The sequence below is a fragment of the Lutra lutra genome, chromosome 7, assembly GCF_902655055.1.
Source record: "Lutra lutra chromosome 7, mLutLut1.2, whole genome shotgun sequence".
Lineage (NCBI taxonomy): Eukaryota > Metazoa > Chordata > Mammalia > Carnivora > Mustelidae > Lutra > Lutra lutra.
Window position 1 is genome coordinate 40140214 of NC_062284.1, and position 22159 is coordinate 40162372.

Genomic DNA, 22159 nt, shown 5'->3' on the forward strand with positions numbered 1-22159 from the left:
AACCTTTTTAAAAATGTATTTCTGTAAAGATTTAAGATTTTGTTGAGCAGTATGGTTTAATTCTACACTGAGCTCTTGTAGACTGGTAAAATTTGATAAGATAGAAGATGTATTAAAGCAGATATTTCCATATACAGGAAGTATTAATCATCTTTAAATTACCTTCTATCCCTTTAAAAAAGACAGAATTCTCAATTCACTGAGTTCCAATCTCCAGGGAAACCTGGAGGGTACTTGAAGTTCAGTTTTGGAAACTGTAAGTTTAAGTAACAGTAATCTCTACGATTAGTTTGTAAATTTGAAGCTTTGAAAGTGGCAGATTGATTACTTGAGGAATTCTTAAGAAAGATTATGGAGGTTTGTTTAGTTTGTACATTTTTTTTTCTTCTTACATTTTTCAGTGCTAATTACTATTCTTTTAATGATGAAAGATTTTATGAAATGATTTCATGATAAATTATTACTTCCGAAGTATTAAAATTTCTTCATAAAGGTAAGCTCAGAAACAACATGCCTAGAATCTTAGAGCAGTATCAGTAATTGAGAAACATAATCAGCTGTTAAATCTGACAACTCTGTTCAAATGTGCCAACAATCAGATGCTATTGCCCTATTCTGTTATTAAGCCATCCAGGATTAGTGGTCATTTGTAGTCTCTGAGGTAGAATTTATCCCTAGTCAAGGTTCCCATAAAGATCATACTAGCGTATATTTGATTTTTGTAGTAACACATCTATTAACAAAGTTGTGTCCTAGTCCAGTAGAAAAATAAAATATATTTTGTTCTCATTATTTTTTGCTCCTTTAAAAAAATCCTTGTGGGGCTGCCTGGGTGGCTCAGTGGGTTAAGCCTCTGCCTTCAGCTCAGGTCCTGATCTCAGGGTTCTGGGATCAAGTCCCACATCAGGCTCTCTGCTAGGCAGGGAGCCTGCCTCCTCCTCCTCTCTCTCTCTCTCTCTCTCTACTTGTGATCTCTCTCTCTGTCAAATAAATAAAATCTTAAAAAAAAAAAAAAAAAAAAATAAAAAAATCCTTGTACTTTTTTTTTAAAGACTTATTTTATTTTATTTAAAGATTTTACTTATTTATTTGACAAATCACAAGTAGGCAGAGAGGCAGGCAGAGAGAGTGGGGAAGCAGGCTCCCCACTGAGCAGAGAGCCAGATGCAGGGCTGGATCCCAGGACTCTGGGATCATGACCTGAGCCGAAGGTAGAGGCTTTAACCCACTGAGCCACCCAGGCACCCCAAGTACTTTGATTTTAAAAGGGACAAATGATTGTATTATAAAAAATTCAAACCGCATAGGAATGCGTAACACAGAAGTTGAAAGCTCCAAACCCAGTGCTATATAAATCTCCGTCCTACAGTCTCAGTCCCCAAATAAGTGTATATTTTTCTGTATTTTCCCCATGCATATGTAAACATAAGTTATTTTACAAAAACAGATAGTATAACAGACTTATTTGCAACCTGCTTTAAAAAAAATTATCTGTACTTTCTATATCTGTACAGAACTACCTCAATTTTAAAGACTGCTCAGCAGTTTATTTTATGGATGTACCCTAATTTTATCTTAATTGTGAAAATTAAAACTTTAATAAGGAAAAAACCCTTGGGTCAGATTTTCCCTTTTACTTCTACCCTCCTCAAGTTATAATATAGCTCTGTACAGTTGTTAATTATTTTTTAAAGATTTTATTTATTTATTTGTCAGAGAGAGGGAGAGCACAAGCGGGGTGGGGGTAGGCGGATGGAGAAGGAGAAGCAGACTCCCCGCTGAGCAAGGAAGCCCCATAGGCCTTGATCAGGCCTTTGACCTGAGCCAAAGGTAGATGTTTAACTGACTGAGCCACCCAGGTGTCCCTTTGTACAGTTATTTTTAATTAAATGTTGATTATTTGAAAGTTCTAGTGAATAAAATGGTGAGAAACTACATGCAAATAGTATGAATTTGAATTAATGTTTAGTTTTAGTGTTTTTAAAGGCAGTAACATGTCCATGGTGATGGTCTTTATGTTTTCTATTAAAAGAATTACGGGGGGCGCCTGGGTGGCTCAGGGGGTTAAGCCTCTGCCTTCGGCTCAGGTCATGATCTCGGGGTCCTTGGATCGAGCCCCGCATTGGGCTCTCTGCTCGGCAGGGAGCCTGCTTCCCTCTCTGTCTCTTCCTGCCTCTCTGCCTACTTGCGATCTCTCTCTGTCAAATAAATAAATAAATAATCTTTAAAAAAAATTACGGCTTTTTTCTAATTTGTAACAAAGACCATTTGAAGTCTTTGCTCTATTTTGAGGTTTTGCTCCATTTATGAGGATTGTCTTCCGCATCCTGTTATACAGTTCTATAGTTATTTGCATCTAGAATCTTTTTTGGTTGATTCTTTTAGTTTTTTTGATAGAATTTGTTTTATATAACAGATAACTAGCAGTATCTTTGTATTTCATATTAAATTCTAGAGTCCAGGCTTCCTTTTTTTTTTTTTTTTTTTTAAGATTTTATTTATTTATTTGACAGAGATCACAGGCAGGCAGAGAGGCAGGCAGAGAGGAAGAGAAGCAGGCTCCCTGCTGAGCAGAGACCGGATGCGGGGCTCGATCCCAGGACCCTGGGATCATGACCTGAGCCGAAGGCAGAAGCTTTAACCCACTGAGCCACCCAGGCACCCCGAATCCAGGCTTCCTTACCAGGAATGTTAGACATTATGTGGTGTACCCTGTGATTTGTGGTACTGCCTTCCTAACTAGTTGGAACTGAGTCCCAGATACTCTTTGGGCTTGCCAGGACAGATACACCCTTCATCGCTACTGGTCATGATGACACCACAGTCACGGCTAGAGTAGTAGACTCTGTGTTGAACTCCACCTAGTTTGTTCTGATAGGAGACCTAAATAGATGTTAGATATTTTTTCTTTTGATGACTAATACTTGGGGATTTTAGAGTATTTTACCATGGTTTTTTTTTTTTTTTTTTTAAGATTTTTATTTATTTATTTGACAGAGAGAAATCACAAGTAGGCAGAGAGGCAGGCAGAGAGAGAGGAGGAAGCAGGCTCCCTGCTGAGCAGAGAGCCCCATGTGGGGCTCGAACCCAGGACCTGGGATCATGACCTGAGCCGAAGGCAGCGGCTTAACCCACTGAGCCACCCAGGCGCCCCTAGAGTATTTTAAACAAGACAAACAAGAAGATCATTAGGTTCACTGAGTAATAGAAACCTGTTATTTGAAAGAAACTTACCTTTTTCCAAAAGTAGAATGTCTAGTATTAGATATCAGGGAGCATCCAGCTCCCCAAACTTTAATCCTCCATAGTAGGGAAGAATCTGTAGAATTATTTGTTTTCATGGGTTTTGTGACAAAGAAAATTAGTCCTCCATTTTTATACTGTAAGGTTCTGTAGTAGGAACAGTTGATTGCATGCCCTTCATTGATTCTGAGGATTTTATCTATTTCTAGCTATAAGGGATGGTCTTAAACATTATATTTTTTTTATCTGTGTAACTGCTCCTCTAGAAAAGGAATTAATAATAAGAGCCATTATGTCAGGTAATCTGCTAGGTACTCTGATTTAACCCTTTAAGCAATTTTATGAGATAGATTTTAGTATCCCAATTTTACAGACAAGGAGCAGTCTTAGAGAGTTTAAGTAATCTGCCCAAGGTGACACAGCTAGTCAGGGGCAGAGTCAGGACTTGAACCCAGATCTTTCTAGTACACAAATGAATGACATTTACTTTTGCTTGACTATTATTTTTTGTCAGTGATCCCACTTAAATGTGGAAAGTCACCTTTCCTTTTGTGATTCCTTTTCTTTCATAATGTTTTCCCATAGTTCTTAGATATGCTAGCTTTTTTTATTATTATTGTAGGCCTCATTTTCTTTAGCTAGCTTCCTAGAGTATTTTGATAATATTTTATAAGACTTCTTTTTTTTTTTTTTAAAGATTTTATTTATTTATTTGACAGAGAGAGATCACAAGCAGGCAGAGAGGCAGGCAGAGAGAGAGGGGAAGCAGGCTCCCTGCTGAGCAGAGAGCCCGATTCGGGACTGGATCCCAGGACTCCGAGATCATGACCTGAGCCGAAGGCAGCGGCTTAACCCACTGAGCCACCCAGGCGCCCCATTTTATAAGACTTCTTAGTCTTACAGTCATCATCTTGGTGGGTTACTCAGCTAGTTGTCTTTCCTAAGTTATTTGAAGTCAAGTTTGTGGGGGGGTGCGATAAAAACTTTGCTCACAAAGTAAGCCTTAGCTGAGATAGTCAACCCATGTGAAAGTCTCTAAAGGTAAACATGGTGCTGTCTGTGCTTCTCAGTTCCTCTTTACTCTTCCAGAGGAGATGGTGATCCTGGGCATACCTCTCTTTAGGTAACTTTCAGAGTCTGACAGTTCTAAACTCCATTGTACCAAATACTTTCATTCCTTTTAATATCATGGGTAGTAATATCTAGAACAACATGGAAGGGAGGATGTCCCTGAATCTCCTCATGTTGAATATCTTATGTCTATCTAGTTCCTCTCAAGTTATTGTCTCTATGGATATCTGTTTAGGTTAAGGAGTAGAGTGAACATCTTTGGATTTAGGTCTCTAAATCTCTTCACTCTCCGTATAAATCATTCTAAAATTCAGTGACTTTTAAATGCAACCACAAGACTGAACACATGTGACTCTAGCAAATAATATGGCAAGTCCGCATTATATTAGCATAGACCCATCCAGTGAGACTCCTTGTCCTACCACCTCTTTACCCGGATGATACCAATGTTTTCCTTTGGTGCTGAGAAAAGTAAGAAATTTTGAACTGTTTAATTCAGAACTGTGAACTGATCTTCATGTCTGCAGGACCATGAATGACAGAGAATCTTTGATGGTTAAGAAAACTAGAATGCTAGTTTCCTTTGTTTAAGATTTTATTTATTTCAGAGAGGGAGTACACACAGTGGGGCGTGGGTAGGGGCAGAAAGAGAGGGAGACAAACAGACTTCCCACTGAGCATGGGAGCCCACCATGGGGCTTAATTCCAGGACCCTGAAATCATGACCTGAGCTTAAGTCAGATGCTTAACCAGCTGAGCCACTCAGGCGCCCCTCTGTTGTTTCATAATTTTAAAAATTTGCTACTATTTTGGAGTCACATTAAATTTCCCAGTAATTTTTGCAAAACTGATAAAGTATTAATTATTTTCATATAGGTACTGTGTGTCTCTTGTTAAATGTTATATTGGGTATTAAATCTTTTCACTCTATTGTGAGTGGTGGCTTTTTTTTTTCCTATAGTATTTTCTAATTAGCTACTCTTTGTTTAAAGGAAAGTCATTGATTTTAGAGAACTATTGTGGAAAACACACATACAACTTGCCTAGGTTAGTGTTTCCAGGTTTTTTGTCAATCTCATCTGTAGACGTCATCTGCAAATAATGACCAAAAAATCACCTTCTTTTATTTATGTCCATTCTCTTGTTTGAATGTCTTGACTAGCCCTTCCAGAACAATGTTATATAGTGATGAAAGCTTTTTCCCTCTGATATGAATGAGAACTAGTCATCAATTTTATTTTTGTTTTGCTTTGGTTTTTTTTCTGAATTGTGCAGAGCAAAGAAAACAAGTCTGTGAGCTGAATCCAGCCACAGTTCTCTGGTTTGAAGATTTATTTTTTAACGTTGGACCTTGATACTCTTAGAGACATGAAAATTGGTCTCTGTAGACTTTCTGAAAGATGCAACTACTTTCCTATTTAATATTTGCTGTGAGTCAAGAAGCAGCATGTAGATCAGGTTACCAGTTTTATGGAGGAGAAAATCTTTGGTTCTCTTTTGTGATAAGTTTCTCTCTTTCAAGGGCTTGTTGGACCCCCAAGAATAAGATATTAATTTTTATGTCTATTGTGCTTGTAGAGCTGTTGTAACTGAAAATGGGATTGTGACAAATGTTCAAGAAGTCTTAGACATTATTGTTACATAATTTTGTTTCTGTTACTCTCATTCTTCATATTCTCCTTTCTTTCCTGTCTTAGTGATTGACATCACCATAATTCTTAAGTTACCCCAGTCAGAAATATAGCAGTCATTTTAAAATTTTACCCATTTATTCTACTGATTAATGCAATAAAAAATATTCCTGAGTGCCTAGTATGTGCCAGTTGAGTTTTAGTTGCTAGAGATCAGGCAGTGAATAGGGCAGACAAGGTTCCTGTTTTCTTGGAGCTTGAAACTTAGTGAGGGAACCCGTACCATATACAATAAAAATAGGGTAATGAGATTTCAGTTATTGGCAAGTTAAGGACTTTACAAAAATCAGGATGTGATACTGAGTGATGGAGAAAAGAAGTTGTTCTTTAAATGGAGTGTGTCTTAGTCTAGGTTCTCTGAGAAACAGATGCCATAACAGGATTAAATATGCAAGGAATTTTTTTTTTTTTTGGTTGTAAAATGTACATCATATAAAGTTTACTCTTTTAACCATGTGTGAGTGTGTAGTTTGGCATTAAATATATTCACATTGTTGTGCAACCATCACCACCATCCATATCCAGAACATTTTTATCTTTCCCAACTGAAATTCTGTACCCACTTAACACTAATTTCCATCCCCTTCTCCCCTATATACCTTGGTGACCACTGTTGTGCTTTCTGTCTCTGAATTTGACTGCTCCAGGCACCTCATGTAAATGGAAGCATACAGTATTTATCCTTTTGTGATTGACTGTTTCACTTAGCTTATTGTCGTCAAGGTTCCTTTGTGTTGTAACGTGTTAGAATTTCCTTTTTTTTTTAAAGCCCCCCCCCCCTTTTTAGAGTAGTTTCAGGCTTATAACAAAATTGAGAGGGAGGTATATGAGGGACTTTGCATATACTCTCTGTCCCTACACATGCACAGCCTTCCCCATTATCAACATCAATCATCAGAATAGAACTTTTTTTTTTTTTTTTTTTTTTTACCCAAGGGTGAACCTAAATCGAGTCATCATCACTCAGATTTCTTTAGTTTACCTTAGGGTTCACTCTTGGTGTTGTACATTTTTTGGGTTTGGACAAATGTGTAATGTTATATATCCTTCATTATAATATCAAACAGTATTTCACTGTCCTGAAAATCCTCTTTGCTCTACCTGTTTATTGCCACTTAAGCCCTTCCCTGTAACCTCTAACGTTTTTATTGTCTCCATAGTTTTTGCCTTTTCTGGAATTTGATGTATTATAGTTGGAATCATTTGGCATGTGTAGTCTTTTCAGATTGGCTTCTTTCACTTAATATAATGTGCACTTAAGGTTCCTCCACATCTTTTCATGGCTTGATAGCTCCTTTCTTCTTTGCAGTGAATAATACTTCATATTCTGGATCCACCACAGTTTAGCCACTCACCTCCTGAAGGACATCTTGGTGGTTTTTCAAGTTTTGCCAATTAGAGTAAAGCTGTTACAAACATCTAGTGCAGGTTTTTGTACGGATTCCCTCCTTTAAAAAAAATGTGGGGGAGTATTTTATTTGTTTATTTTTGTGAAAGAGAGGGAAAGGATTTTAAGGAGACCCTGTGCTGAGCTTGGAGCCCCACACATGGCTTGATCTCACAACCTTGAGATCATGACCTGAGCCAAAATCAAGAGTTGGACACTTAACCGACTTGAGCCACCCAGGTGCCCTGGATTCCTTCTTTTTAAGGCTGAACAATATTTCACTATATATATACACCACACTTTGTTTATCCATTCATTCATTGATGTATATTTGGGTTGTTTCCTCTTTTTGGCTGTTGTGAATAATGTAGTTGTGAACAGGTATGTCAAATATTTGTTTGAGTCCCTGCTTTCTTTTAGGTGCATATCTACAAATGGAATTGCTAGATCACATGGTAATTCTCTGTTAATTTTTGGAGGAATTGCCATACTCTTTTCCACAGCTGCTGCACCCTTTTCCATTCCCACCAGCAGTATACAAGGAATCCAGTGTGTCCACCCCTTACGGATATTTGGTATTTTGTTTCGAATTCAGGACCTGAGATCAAGAGTTGGACACTTAACTGACTGAACTACCTAGGCACCCCTCATTTTATGTTCCTTTTGGCCATTTGTACACCTTCTTTGGAGAAATCATTATTCAGTTCCTTCTTCCATTTTTATTTTTTAATTTATTTTTAAAGATTTTACATATTTGACAGAGCGAGAGAGTGCACAAGCAGGGGGAGTGGCAGGGAGAGGGAGAAGCAGGGAGAGCCCCATGTGGAACTCGATCCCAAGACCCTGGAATCATGACCTGAGCTGAAGGCAGTTGCTTAACCAACCGAGCCACCCAGGCACTTCCTTTGTCCATTTTTTTTTTTTTAAGATTTTATTTATTTATTTGACAGAGAGATCACAAGTAGATGGAGAGGCAGGCAGAGAGAGAGGGAGAGAGAGGGAAGGAGGCTCCCTGCTGAGCAGAGAGCCCGATGCGGGATTCGATCCCAGGACCCTGAGATCGTGACCTGAGCCGAAGGCAGCGGCTTAACCCACTGAGCCACCCAGGCGCCCCCTTTGTCCATTTTTAATGGGGTTTTTGTTGTTGTTGAGTTTTAAGAGTTCTTTATATATTCTGGCTATCAGCCCTTATATCTTACCAGATATATGATTTGTGAATATTTTCTTCTCTTCTGTGGATTGCCTTTTCACTCTGTTGGTATTTTCCTCTTTGCACAATATGCAAGGATTTTATTAGGGGGAGGTGTCTGTAAGAGAAAATGAGGGGAGAAGCTGGAGAAGACAGAGTTGTTGGACTGTAATGCAGATCTGACCCTGAGTGGAGAGAGGAAGGAAAAAGTTGGGTTTTAGGAAGTTTCAGCAAGGCCATCAGGGAGTCCTAAAACCAAAGTCAGCTATTAAAGTTCTGTGTCTCCAAAGGACAGGCCTAACTTAGTTTCCCTGTTAGAATGTCATTGGCCAGGAGCAGCCTGTGGGAAATGTGACTTAGGCGAATGCAGTAATGGATTTCAGAACACAGCAGTTGGGGCTCTCCATCAGTTAAGCTTTCTGTAGTTGGAGGTCTGCAAGGGACATTCTCATGGTTGCCTCAGAGCAGTCAGAGAAGACTTCTCCAAAGAATGACATTTATTTTTTGTTTTTAATTTTTTAATTTTTTAAGGTTTTATTTATTTTTTTGAGAGAGAGAGAGATCGTGGGCGGGGGGAGGAGCAGAGGGAGAAGCTGATTCCCCGCTGAGCAGGTAGCCCAGATCCGAGACTTGATCCCAGGAATTTGGGATCATAACCTTAGCCAAAGGCAGATGCTTAACCGACTGAGCCGCACAGGCGCCCAAGGGGTGACATTTAAACCAAGACCGACATGGTGATCAGAAGGTAGTTAGCCTTTCCAAAAAAAAAAAACCAAAAAACAAAAAACCACATTAGGCATGGGGAATGCAAAGCACAGGTGCAGAGAAAGCTTGCCATGTTCAGAGACCAACAAGAAAGCGCAGTTTGGCTGCAGCCTAGTGAATAAAGAGGTGAGGTAGTAAGAGGAATAGATGGACATTGGATCATAAAAGGTTATATAAGCTGTGGTAAAGGGTTTGGATTTTGTTTTTGAGACATTTGGAAACTACTGGAAAAATTTGAGCAAGGATATAATATCTGATTTATATTCTTAGGATACACTCAAGTTGCTATGTAGAAGTGAATTGTTGGTAGAAGTAAAAACAATTAGAGTCTGTTGCAATAGTATAGGGAGAAGATTATGATAATTTGGACTAGGATGCTAGCTCTAGATGTTTCCTAACCAAAGGTTAACAAACTCCTGGTAACTGTGTCTTTCATTATCTCTGGATTTTGTGCTTTCCCATTCTGATCGCCAGTCCCTTATTGTCTATCCATACGTTTTTCTCATTTTATATAGCAGTAGCTTCTTTTTTTTTTTAAAGATTTTATTTATTTATTTGTCAGAGAGAGAGAGATCACAAGTAGGCAGAGAGGCAGGAAGAGACAGAGGGAGAAGCAGGTTCCCTGCCGAGCAAGGAACCCGATATGGGACTCGATCCCAGGACGCTGGGACCATGACCTGAGCCGAAGGCAGCCGCTTAACCAACTGAGCCACCCAGGCGTCCCTAGCAGTAGCTTCTTTACTGTTCTTTTGTGTCTGCAGTTTTGGCCTACTTCAATCCCTTTTTTACCCTGTATTACCAGATGGTCCAGCTGAAGTATAGCTATAATATTAGATACTACTTTCTAGTTTAAGATTTTTCAAGGTGTTCCCCTTGTCTTACATTTTAGAATGGCCTGCTTCTTCTATCTCCCACTACGCTGTTATTTCCTTTCCTGATTCTTACTTATCCTTCAAATTATGGATTCCTTCTCTAATATCTAAGTGTCCTTGCAGTGTTTTCTTTTTGGTGTTTTGTAATCTATTTCTCTCTCTCCTTAGTCTGAATTCTTTGAAGGTTAGGACTATTTTACTTTTCTTTTTTCTTTTTTTAAAAGATTTTATTTGTTTGACAGAGACCACAAGTAGGCAGGCAAATAGAGAGGGGAAGCAGGTGCCCTGCTCAGCAGAGAGCCTGAGGCAGGGCTCCATCCCAGGACTCTGAGATCATGACCTGAGCCGAAGCCAGAGGCCTAACCCCCTGAGCCACCCAGGTGCACCTGATTTTACTTTTTTAATGTCAGTATGTGGATCAGTATCTCATGCAGCCCCTGATACATACCCTAGTGGACCTGTTGGAACTGTTGATTCAGTAAATGCAGTTTTTAGTGTTCTGTGAGTTTTATCCTTAAAGTTTTTTACATTATCCCATTTTTTTCTGTACTCTGATAACATTATATCTATAATTGTCTCTTTTAGGACTTTTAGTGAATTATCTGTAATTGTTTATTTCATCCTGATGCCCTTGGTCAACAAGAATTCAGATGAATCATTTGATAGCCAACAGTCTGTCTCTGAACATTATTGTCTGTTTAGGCTAGGTTGCCTTGATCGTTGATCTTTCTTCACATTTTTATTACATCTAGCTTCCTTTTTTTTTTTTAATATTTTGTTTATTCATGAGAGATAGAAAGGCAGAGGCAGAGGGAGAAGCAGGCTTCCTGCTCTGCAGGGAGCCCGATACAGACCTGATCCCAGGACTTTGACAACCTGAGCTGAAGGTAGACAGATGCCTAACCGACTGAGTTACCCAGGTGCCCTGCATCTAGCTTCCTAAAAGAAGTTGAGTTTGGCAGTCTCACAATAGTTATCCTGCCTATAACTTTCTCCTTTCTGTCAGATATCAGTCTGCAAGTTAATTTTAATTTGCTAAGAAGTTTATCAAAGTTCCCTCATTCCTTTTCATAATTGAGTATATTATTAGATTGTGTGCTTCTACTTGTAAGAGCAGAACTCTCTTTTTAAGGAATTTAGTTTATTTTGGGCATTTTGCTAATGTAGTTCTGAGCCCAGAATGATGCGTGTTGGGCTGAAATATCTTTATTGCTAATGAAATTTTAATTGATCAGAATATGTAATAACCCATATTGTCCATACTACTTAGCTATAAGAAGTGGTGATAATGAAGCATTTAGGTGGTAGGAGAGAGTATTTTGTCAGGTTCTTGATTTCATATTCTTAAACTGGCACATAGTAAAATAAATACCAGTAAAAGAGAATTAAAAATTCAGAACATGTCTTAAGTAATATCCCTGTGGTACAAATATTTGTTTCTACTGAGTTATATTAAAAAAGTACATAAACAGTGGATATATTTCTAGTTCATTTCCTGATAATCTTTGAAAGTTTTATAGAAAAATACAAAATCTTACGGATATTTTAAAACATCTTGTTCCTTTAGAGCTCTGTAAGATGATCAAATTTCTATTTAAACTTAACAGTACTTACATTTACCATTGGTTGTAAAAGCCATTCATACCAATAATAATGACTGTTTCTAAACCATATATCAGTTTACAGATAGAGTTCCTCAAAGTTGTATCCATAATGAGTTTTTAACCCCTCCCCCTTATGTTCATGTACATTTAATTTATTATATAAATTGCCAAATCCTAACCCTAATTTTTAGTTTTTGAAAGTTAGCATTTTTAGTTATTGTGCTTTTTTTTTTTTTTAAAGATTTTATTTATCTGACAGAGAGAGATCACAAGTGGGCAGAGAGGCAAGCAGAGAGAGAGAGAAAGGAGGAAGCAGGCCCCCCGCAGAGCAGAGAGCCCGATGTGGGACTCGATCCCAAGACCCTGAGATCATGACCTGAGCTGAAGGCAGAGGCTTAACCACTGAGCCACCCAGGTGCCCCTGTGCTTTTTTTTTTAATGCAAAGTTTACTGCTAGTTGTGTATCCTGCGCTAGTATCAGAAGTAATTGGTATGCTGCTGTCATGACATAGCAATACAATCATTGAATCAAACCAGTACAAGGAGCAACTAGTCTTGCGGATTTAGTACTGAAGTAACGTATAATAGCAAATAAGTCCTAATGTGGTTAAGGAGTTAAGATATATCTGGTACATGTTTAACCTCCTTTGTAAATTGGATCAGTCAATAATTTTTTTTTAAAATTTTATTTATTTATTTGACAGAGATCACAAGTAGGCAGAGAGGCAGACAGAGAGAGGAAGGGAAGCAAGCTCCCCGATGAGCAGAGAGCCCGATGCGGGGCTCGATCCCAGGACCCTGGGATCATGACCTGAGCTGAAGGCAGAGGCTTTAATCCACTGAGCCACCCAGGCGCCCCTGGCCAATAATTTTTGTAGAAATAAAAGACTAGGTTGTAATTTCATCAAATACCAAATAGTTTAGAATATTATTTATTGATCCTTTGTGTTAGTTTTGCTGCTTTTTTAGTTTAAAAAAATGCAGTACTAGTATTTATTTCTTTTCATGAACTTCTCTTCTTTTTCTCAGTTCAAAATAAAAGCACGAATTAGAATACTCCTTGGTGGGAATAGCTCAGATAATAAGGGCTTGACATGATAACTCAGACAGCAGTTACTGGTATACAAACACACACCACATACCACATCGTATACCTACCACCTATCCCTTATTCCCTCCCTGCCTCCAGCTAGGCAGACAAAATTCGCCAAAACCCAGAGCAGAGTTAACCATAAAGAGTTCATTGTTTTGGCTTTGGGGCATAAGCTAATGGAAAAGAAATTGAGTTTAGTAAATTATGCTATGAATCACTTCTTTGTAAATTCACTTATGGATTCCTGTTCTCAGAATTGATCTGTCCTTTTGGCAAGTTTTCATTGCATCTTAGGATCTCCATTACCAGCACCTCGAGTGTGACTTAGTAATTAAGGGTGAGGAGTCTAAAGCAGTTTTTTTCCTTCAGCATATGAAGTTTATTTCTCTAGAGATCCAACTCATCACAACTCCTCGGAGACATAGACTTCTGAAAGATCCCCAGATTTTTCCAAATGACATGACTCTTTAATGAGATCAAAGACGGGTCCATAATTATCTGATGCACAGAAGTCTGGCTGCTTTCTCTCTTGACTTTTTGGCAACAGCTTTATAGAGATATAATTCACATACCATTATAACTCTCCCTTTTTAAGTGTGTACATTAGTGGTTTTTAGAATATTTAGAGTTAATCAATTAACTATCACCACAATCACTTTTTTTTTTAAAGATTTTATTTATGTATTTGATAGAAAGAGATCACAGGTAGGCAGAGAGCAGGCAGAGAGAGAGGGGGAAGCAGGCTCCCTGCTGAGCAGAGATCCTCATGCGGGGCTCGATCCTAGGACCCTGGGATCATGACCTGAGCTGAAGGGAGAGGCTTAACCCACTAAGCCACCTAGGCACCCCCACAATCAGTTTTAAAACCTTTTCACTTCACTGAAAATAAATCTGAAACACTTTGGCCATCACATTTCAATTCTCTGGTTATTCTCCTGTCCTAGCCAATCACTAATCTACTTTCTGTCTCTATAGCACTGCCTATTCTAGACTTTTCTTACCAAAGGAATCTTACAAAATGTGGTCTTGTGACTGTTTCTTTTACTTAGTGTAATACTTTTGAAGTCCTGTCACTTCATAGCATGAAATAGTATTTCATTTCTTTTGATTAATGAGTAACCATGGTATGGATTTATTTATTCATCAGTTGATGGACATTTGTATTGTTTGCACTTTTGTGCTATCATGACTAATGGTACTATGAATATTGTAGCTAAGCCAGGTTACATTCCAAAGTGGCCACACCATTTTATATTCCCACCAGCAATGTATGAAGACTTTAACTTCTTTAAATCCTTGCCAATACTTGTTATTATCTCTGTTTTTTCTATTGTGGCCATCTTAGTGGGCCACCCCTTGAATCTTAAATCACATTTATTCGTACCTTATTGTGATTTGTGTTTTCTTACATTTAATTACAGTGATCCTTATCTGATTTGCTGCTTCTTGTAATTTGGTCATTGCTGTGCCCATGTGTTCAGCCATCTTTGTGTTTCTCCTTTACTACTTCTGCTGAACTCTAGACAGAGCTTGATGGCTGATTCTGGTTACAGCACTGCCTGTCCTTGTAAACAAAAATTATAGAAGATAGAGGTTTTGATAGCTTTATATAGAAGCAGGCTGTTTCTGGGGTGGCTGGCTGGCTCAGTCAGTGGAACATGTGACTCTTGATCTTAGGGTTGTGAGTTTGGGCCCCATGTTGGGCGTGGAGCCTACTCAAAAAAAAGAAAGAAAGAAATAGGCTGTTTCTTTTTTTTTTTTTTTTTAATTGCTATCATCTGTTCTGATAATAGTTATACACTAACTTAGGAGACTTGTGAGATTGTATATTCCTGTAACTGTCATTTATGGAGAAGGAAAAGACTTGCTACCAAATACCTTTTCATCCTCTCTTTTTAGGAAGTGGTTTAAAAGTGCGTGTTAAATACAAAACTAATCCATGGTCTTAGAAGTTAGGATAGTGGTTACAACTTCCAGGAGTTGGAGTGACTGGAAGGGGATTTCTAGGGTACTGGTTATCTTATGTTTGTGATCTTGGAGGTTACATAGGTATATTCACTTTGTGAGAATAGATCGAGCTATAAAGTTAAAATATGTGTGTCTCTTATACTTCAATAAAAACTTAAGTTAAAAATCTTAACATTATTTAATCATATTTTGGACTTCTACATTAACTGCCTTTCTGATAAATATATTCCATTTTGAGTCATGATATTTATTACTTTTATGTTGTTATCATTCTCATGTGTACATTGCATTGATGTAGATGCATTAATTTCAAGTTCCCTTCTTCAGCAGCCTCTACTTTCAAAGACACAATGATTTAGATACCCTTAGATTAGTTATAGGAAATTTGGTTTTATGTTCTGCTGTGCTGCTTTAACTGACTGATCTTCAGCCACTCACAGTCTTGGCTGGAGTCTTTCTGCATATATCTAAAACTTTGTGAAATGCAGTAATTGTGTATTTTGTCTATCAGTGAGTTATAGTCTCATTAGAGAATAGAGTAGTACAAAGAAAAGATACATGGGAAAGAGGAGCTATATTTATACTAGTTCATTATTTATAGCTATCTGTCTAATACAATAACCATCTAGATGTAGAAAAAATATTTAATTACCACTTTCAGGATAACAGGAGAAAAGCATTGACTAATCAAAGTCTTTTAAATTCTAGTCCTTTGATCTGTTTTTACTGTAATAGGTTTTGAAGAAATTGTTAGATTTTAACCAAATATGTTGCTGAAGGTAGAAAGATAATAGAGCAAGGTAAGTTTTTGGTTAATAGAAGTTTTCAAATAGGCTTCTGTTCTATGATCTTTACTGTATTTCTGAAGATTGGGTATGTGGTAGAGGTATCAGAAAAATGGTTTAAAAGAACAGTAAAATGACTTACTACAGCCAACTTATATCCTGGTATATCAGGAAAAAGCAGTTCTCTGTTCTAGTGATGTCCTCAGTGGCATCTGAAATGCTTCAGTTTGTGTAATAAAACACATTAACATCCTTTTAAATCTCTAATTGTGTCTTCTAGGCCTTCCTTAAAGTTTCTCATGTCTCAATGGACTCCTGAATATAACAAGCTGTATACCTTAAAAGTGGATATGAAGAGTGAGATTCCTTCTGATGCGCCAAAGACACAGGAGAGTCTGAAAGGGATCCTCTTGCATCCAGAGCCCATTGGGGCAGCCAAAAGTTTTCCTGCGGGAGTTGAGATGATTAACAGTAAAGTGGGGAATGAATTCTCTCATTTGTGTGATGATTCTCAAAAACAAGAGAAGGACATGAATGGTAACCAACAAGAACAAGAAAAAAGTGTTGTTGTGAGGAAAAAACGCAAAAGCCAGCAGGCTGGCCCTTCTTACATGCAAAATTGTGTTAAAGAGAATCAGGGAATATTAGGATTGAGGCAACACCTAGAAACACCAAGCGATGAAGATAATGATTCTTCTTTTAGTGATTGTCTTTCTTCTCCTTCATCTAGTCTGCATTTTGGAGATTCTGATACTGTGACTTCGGATGAGGATAAAGAAGTCTCTGTAAGACATTCCCAGGCAATTTTGAGTGCTAAAAGTAGAACTCATAGTGCTCGGTCCCAGAAGTGGCCTCGGACAGAGACAGAATCTGTTTCAGGATTGTTAATGAAGAGACCCTGTTTTCATAGCAGTTCATTAAGGAGGCTTCCATGCAGAAAGAGATTTGTAAAAAATAATTCCTCACAGAGGACACAGAAACAAAAAGAGAGGATATTAATGCAGAGAAAAAAACGAGAAGTGTTAGCCCGAAGAAAATATGCATTGCTCCCCACTTCTAGTAGTTCCAGTGAGAATGACCTCAGCAGTGAATCCTCTTCCAGCTCCTCAACTGAAGGAGAAGAAGATTTGTTTGTTTCCACCAGTGAAAACCACCAAAACAATCCAACTGTTCCCTCAGGTAAAAATGTTTCTTAAGTTGAGCAAAACGTGGAAGCTCTTGCGTTGTGTTTTTGCTTAATTTTCTTCTGTGTATTAGCGATTTCATTGCTTTTAGGAGGAATATGAGGCTCAGTTAACTTTTATTTTTAAGCCATATAAACAAATTGCCACCTGTAGTATTAAACCATGACTCCAATTCTAAGGTCAAATTTTAAAATTTTTTTCGGAGGCTCTGTGATGGATTTCTTTTACATTCAACCACAGTAAGGACACTAGAATAGTTAATATTATTTTTCCTTTAAGTACTCTATTCTTATTACTAGTTACCTTGTCATAATCTTTATAACTAAAAAATAATTTCAAGAATTGGAGAGATGCTCATAATAGAACACAAACTTTTAGTCCTGACAGTACTCAGTGGAGCACATGATTAATCAGTTAAAATTGAATTGATAGAGGATTAGTTTGAGTGCACTTTCCCCTCCTCACAGTAAATATTTTATTTAATTAGAATAAGTTTATGTTATGTCCCTGAAGTATGAGTATGTTCCATATATACCATTTTTACAGTTTGCTGAATTTAAAGGAAGTTTTTGAAGTGAGCATTGAGTAGTGTTTAAGCTGAGGCAAAAGAATACTTTCTTGTGAAAGAATGGGGGATAAAGGGGCGCATGTTTTGCTCAGTGGGTTTAGCCCCTGCCTTCGGCTCAGGTCATGATCTCAGGGTCCTGAGACAGAGAGAGAGATCACTGGCAGGCAGAGAGAGGGGGCGATGCAGGTTCTTCCCCCAGCAGAGTGTCCGATGCGGAGCTCCATCTCAGGAGATCATGAGATCATGACCTGAGATGAAGGCACAGGCTTAACCTGCTGAGCCACCCAGGTGTCCCAGGCTATGATCATGGTTTTTAATACTGACACAAACGTGTCCCATTCTTTGCCTGATGTCCTGCTTGTCAAGGGTTGAGCCTGCTAGTTTACTGTGCCAATATCCATTTTCCTCTCTCTCCTTCTTTATGGGTTATTTCCTTTTCCAAGACTCCCTTTCCTCTTTCATTTTTATTTTTCTATCTTTGCCAGAACTCCAGAACCAGTAACTCTGATCTTTAGTCTTAGCCATGATAAGTTCAGTTTTTTCTCTTTTCTTTAAAGATTTATTTATTTATTTATTTGTCAGGCAGAGATCATAAGTAGGCAGAGAGGCAAGCTGAGAGAGAACAGGGGAAGCTGGCTCCCTGCTGAGCAGAGCCCAATGTGGGGCTCCATCCCAGGACCCCGAGATCATGAACTGAGCCGAAGGCAGAGTCTTAACCCACTGAGCCACCCAAGTGCCCTGATAAGTTGTTTTTTTTTTTAAACCCACCCAAATATTTGTTTTTTAAAGAGTTCACTGAGATCACCTAGAACTGGGAGAAGGTTATAGGAACCATTCTCTGAGGTCTCTTGAGAAATAGGGAGGTTAGAGTAGGAATTGTCTTTCTTAGTTGCTACATTACACATTTTCCTCAGGTGGTTAGACTGTGAAGACTTGTTTGGGGAAGAGGGAGCAGCAGAGCCCAATTTAGGCTTGAAATTAATGAGGTAGGATGGTTGGTGATGTGAAGCAGAAGTTCCAAGTAGCAGTATTTGTAGGAGATGTGAGAATAGAGGTAAGATAGGTTAATGTCAGTGTCTGTTTCTAGGAAGAAAGGAGTTTATATACTCTCAAGTATTCAAGATAAATGCAAACTCTACATTTTAAAATCTTATTTAATACTCTGTCTTTGAAGAATTGCATTTTTCAGAAACATAATATTTTCAGACATTTAAGAGTAGTGTTTGTCTCTGGAAACACAAGTCCAAATGTTGAAACAAATTCTTTGGATTTTTTTCTGGTCTTTCTTTCTTTCTTTCTTTCTTTTTTTTTTTTTTTTGTCTTTTTAAAAAGATTTTCTTTATTTATTTCTGAGAAAGAGAGTGTTGAGAGTACACAAGCAGGGGGAGGGGCAGAGGGAGAAGCCGACTTCTCATTGAGCGGGAAGCCGGACTCAGGGTTTGAGCCCATGATCCTAGAGATCATGACTTGAGCTGAAGGCTGACACTTAACTGACTGAGCCACCCAGGCACCCCCCTTTTCTGGTTTTTAGACCAGTGTTTTGTTTTAAACTAATTTGTTTGTTTTTTTAAATAATGGTTTAAGAATAACAGTCACATAGTGTGCAATTTTAAAAGTACCAGGAATGGGGGTGCCTGAGTGGCTCAGTGGGTTAAGCCTCTGCCTTCAGCCCGGGTCATGATCTCAGGGTCCTAGGATCGAGCCCCACATCGGGCTCTCTGCTCAGCAGGGAACCTGCTTCCCCTCTCTCTCTCTGCCTGCCTCTCTGCCTACTTGTGCTCTCTCTCCCTCTCTGTCAAATAAATAAATAAAATCTTAAAAATAAATAAATAAAAGTACCAGGAATGTTTAAAATAAAAAATAAAAGTTTACCACTTCTTCTTAGGTCCCAGTTTTATTACCCAGAAGTAGTTTGCAGTTTCTTCTCTCCTTCAGAAAATGTGGAACATATATAAGGGTAAATAAATAATGTAGGTTGTTTTTGTTTTTGTTTTAAAGATTTTATTTATTTGACAGACAGAGATCACAAGTAGGCAGAGAGGCAGGCAGAGAGAGAGGGAGAAGCAGGCTCCCTGCCGAGCAGAGAACCCGATGCGGGGCTCGATCCCTGGACCCTGGGATCATGACCTGAGCCGAAGGCAGAGGCTTTAACCCACTGAACCATCCAGGCGCCCCAATAATGTGGGTTTTAAAAATATTAGTGTGTATAGTTATATTCTCATTTTACTTATTTTTTTAAGAAAATTTTATTTATTTATTTGACAGGGAGAGAGAGAGTGAGAGAGGGAACCCAAACAGGGGGAGTGGGAGAGGGAGAAGCAGGCTTCTTCTGAGCAGGGAGCCTGTTGCAGGGCTCCATCCCAGGACCATGGGATCATGACCTGAGCCGAAGGCAGACGCTTAATGACTGAGCCACCCAGGCGCCCCTGTATCCTCATTTTAAAAAAATGGTTGCATAGTATTTCCTTTGTATGGTTGTTCCATAATTTATTTATCCAGGTTTTGTTGATTAGTATTTGCTGCATTGGACAGCCTTGTATACACAGTTTTGCACACGTAGGCAGGCATATCTTAAGGAATAATTTCTAAAAGCGTATAAGAAGTTACATGCATTTAAAAATTGCTACCTCTTGTTACCAGAATACCTTCTAGGGAATTTTCATCAAGTTACTTTACCACCCAATAGCAGATGATGTCGTGATGATAATAAAAATACCTAGCACTTCTTGGGTATTTACTCCATGCTGGTAATGTTCTGAGTGTTTATATGTATTCTCATTTCCTTCTCCCAACACTCTTATGAGGTATATTTTGTTACCATCACCCTCATATTACAGATGAGACATTTGGAAAACTTTCTTAGAATAATTTACATTCAAAAAGTTAAACTGAAATATTTTGGGACATTGCTCTATTTTCAAGAAATTTTAGCTCTCAAAAATTGACTTTCTTAGATTCTTAAAGGTAGGTTTTCCTTCTAGATATATTTTTAGTGCTGGCTTTCTGACTCCCAATTCCAGTATGTTTTACCGTGTGTTGGGAATTTGGAGAGGGTTTAAATATCTCAAATTTTAATTAGATTTATCTATTATACCTTAATACGATTTATATGGATGGGTATTCGTTACTCTGGAGCTGCTAGGACAACTTTTTCACACACTGCCCATCAACACTGGCAATTGCTGCAGTGAACTGATGGAAAGAGTGTTTGACATTTTAAGTATTTTGTTGTATCTTTAAACTCTCTAAGTTATAATAATTGTATGTAAGTAACTGGTTATACCAATCACCTAAGAATGAATTAAGTCAATACTTTACATTGTATAACAAACATTAGTTCATTTGTTGTAAACAGTAGGTTTCTGGGAAATCCCTATTTGCCTCATCCTTACTAATTGTGTTTTAAATTTATCATGGCTCTCTGTTCAAGCTTGGAAAGACAAAATGATATGTGACTTGGGTTGTTAGTTGCCAGTTAGGTTGAGAATTTATACATCCAGTTTTGTTCCTGATATTATTTGCCAAGAACCTCAAATATTTTAAAACCGCTTAATAGAAGCTAAGTTTGAGAGTAGATGTTAATTTTGGTGACATATTTCTGTGATCTATTCAGTGTACCTTATCTGAACTGCTGCTTAAATTTTTATTTTATATAGTCCTTATATTAGCACTGGGAAATTCTCATTTCCCAGTTGTTACTGTTTTTTAATTCAGTGACTATGTATTTTTATTTACAGCTTAAAAGAATATACCAGGTATATATTTATAATTTCCAAGTGCAGTCCATACTGTATTGACTTATTTTAAAAGTTTAAAAGTTTAAAAACTTTTAAAAGATAACATTTAAGATAAACTTTAAGACAACCTGTGGAATTGTAAAGTCCTAATATTAAGAATTATATTTGTGAATATTTCTTTTCCTCCTTTTCCAAAAATAGCACTGTAGAGGTTTTTGTTGTTGTTGTTATTTTTATATGGAAGTGTTTTTTATGGAAATTTTATATGGAAATGTTCATACATAAGAATGGACATATACCTACATAATCTAGCTTCAGTTTTCAACATCCTGCCATTCTTACTTTATTTCTCACCCCTCACTTTTTTTCTGGAGAATTTCAGAACAATTTCTAGATATCATACCATTAATTTGTTTTGTATACTGCATATTTCCTGCAAACTGGTAGTTAGATCTAAAAACTTGATTTAAATTTAGTTTAGCAACACTTCCTTGGTGGTGCTGTGTACTTTCTGTTGCATCACTTGTTAAAGTTGATGAGAGGGTTCAGATGGTGTCATTCTGATCCTTCCACCCTAAAGTTCCCCATCAGCATTTCATGTAGTATTAACAACAGCTTTGATGATCTTGCCTGGGTCCATTATTTCATTAGGCAAAGTGATTACTTTCCAATTCTGTCATTCTGCTTACATTTATTAATGGAAGTTCTGTAAAGCATTCTTCCAACTAATTGCTTATTTTGAAATGCAGTCCATATAGGAAAGGCAAAATGAATGCTTGATTCTTTTTTTTTTTTTTAAGATTTTATTTATTTATTTAACAGACAGAGATCACAAGTAGGCAGAGAGGCAGGCAGAGAGAGAGAGAAAGGGAAGCAGGCTCCCCGCTGAGCAGAGAGTCCGACGCGGGGCTCGATCCCAGGACCCAGGGATCATGACCCGAGCCGAAGGCAGCGGCTTTAACCCACTGAGCCACCCAGGCGCCCCGAATGCTTGATTCTTTA

At 37.9% G+C, this 22159-nt stretch overlaps 1 protein-coding gene across 9 annotated transcripts in view; it reads left to right on the forward strand.

Moving 5' to 3' along the window:
- The window catches only part of RNF111 (ring finger protein 111), a 128513-nt gene that overhangs the window by 59117 nt on the left and 47237 nt on the right, over positions 1–22159 (forward strand). For all 9 annotated transcript variants that reach the window (XM_047736156.1, XM_047736159.1, XM_047736161.1 and 6 more), the window contains exon 2: positions 15949–16847. In XM_047736156.1, the coding sequence (XP_047592112.1) occupies positions 15949–16847 (899 nt within the window). The remainder of the gene's footprint in view (positions 1–15948; positions 16848–22159) is intronic.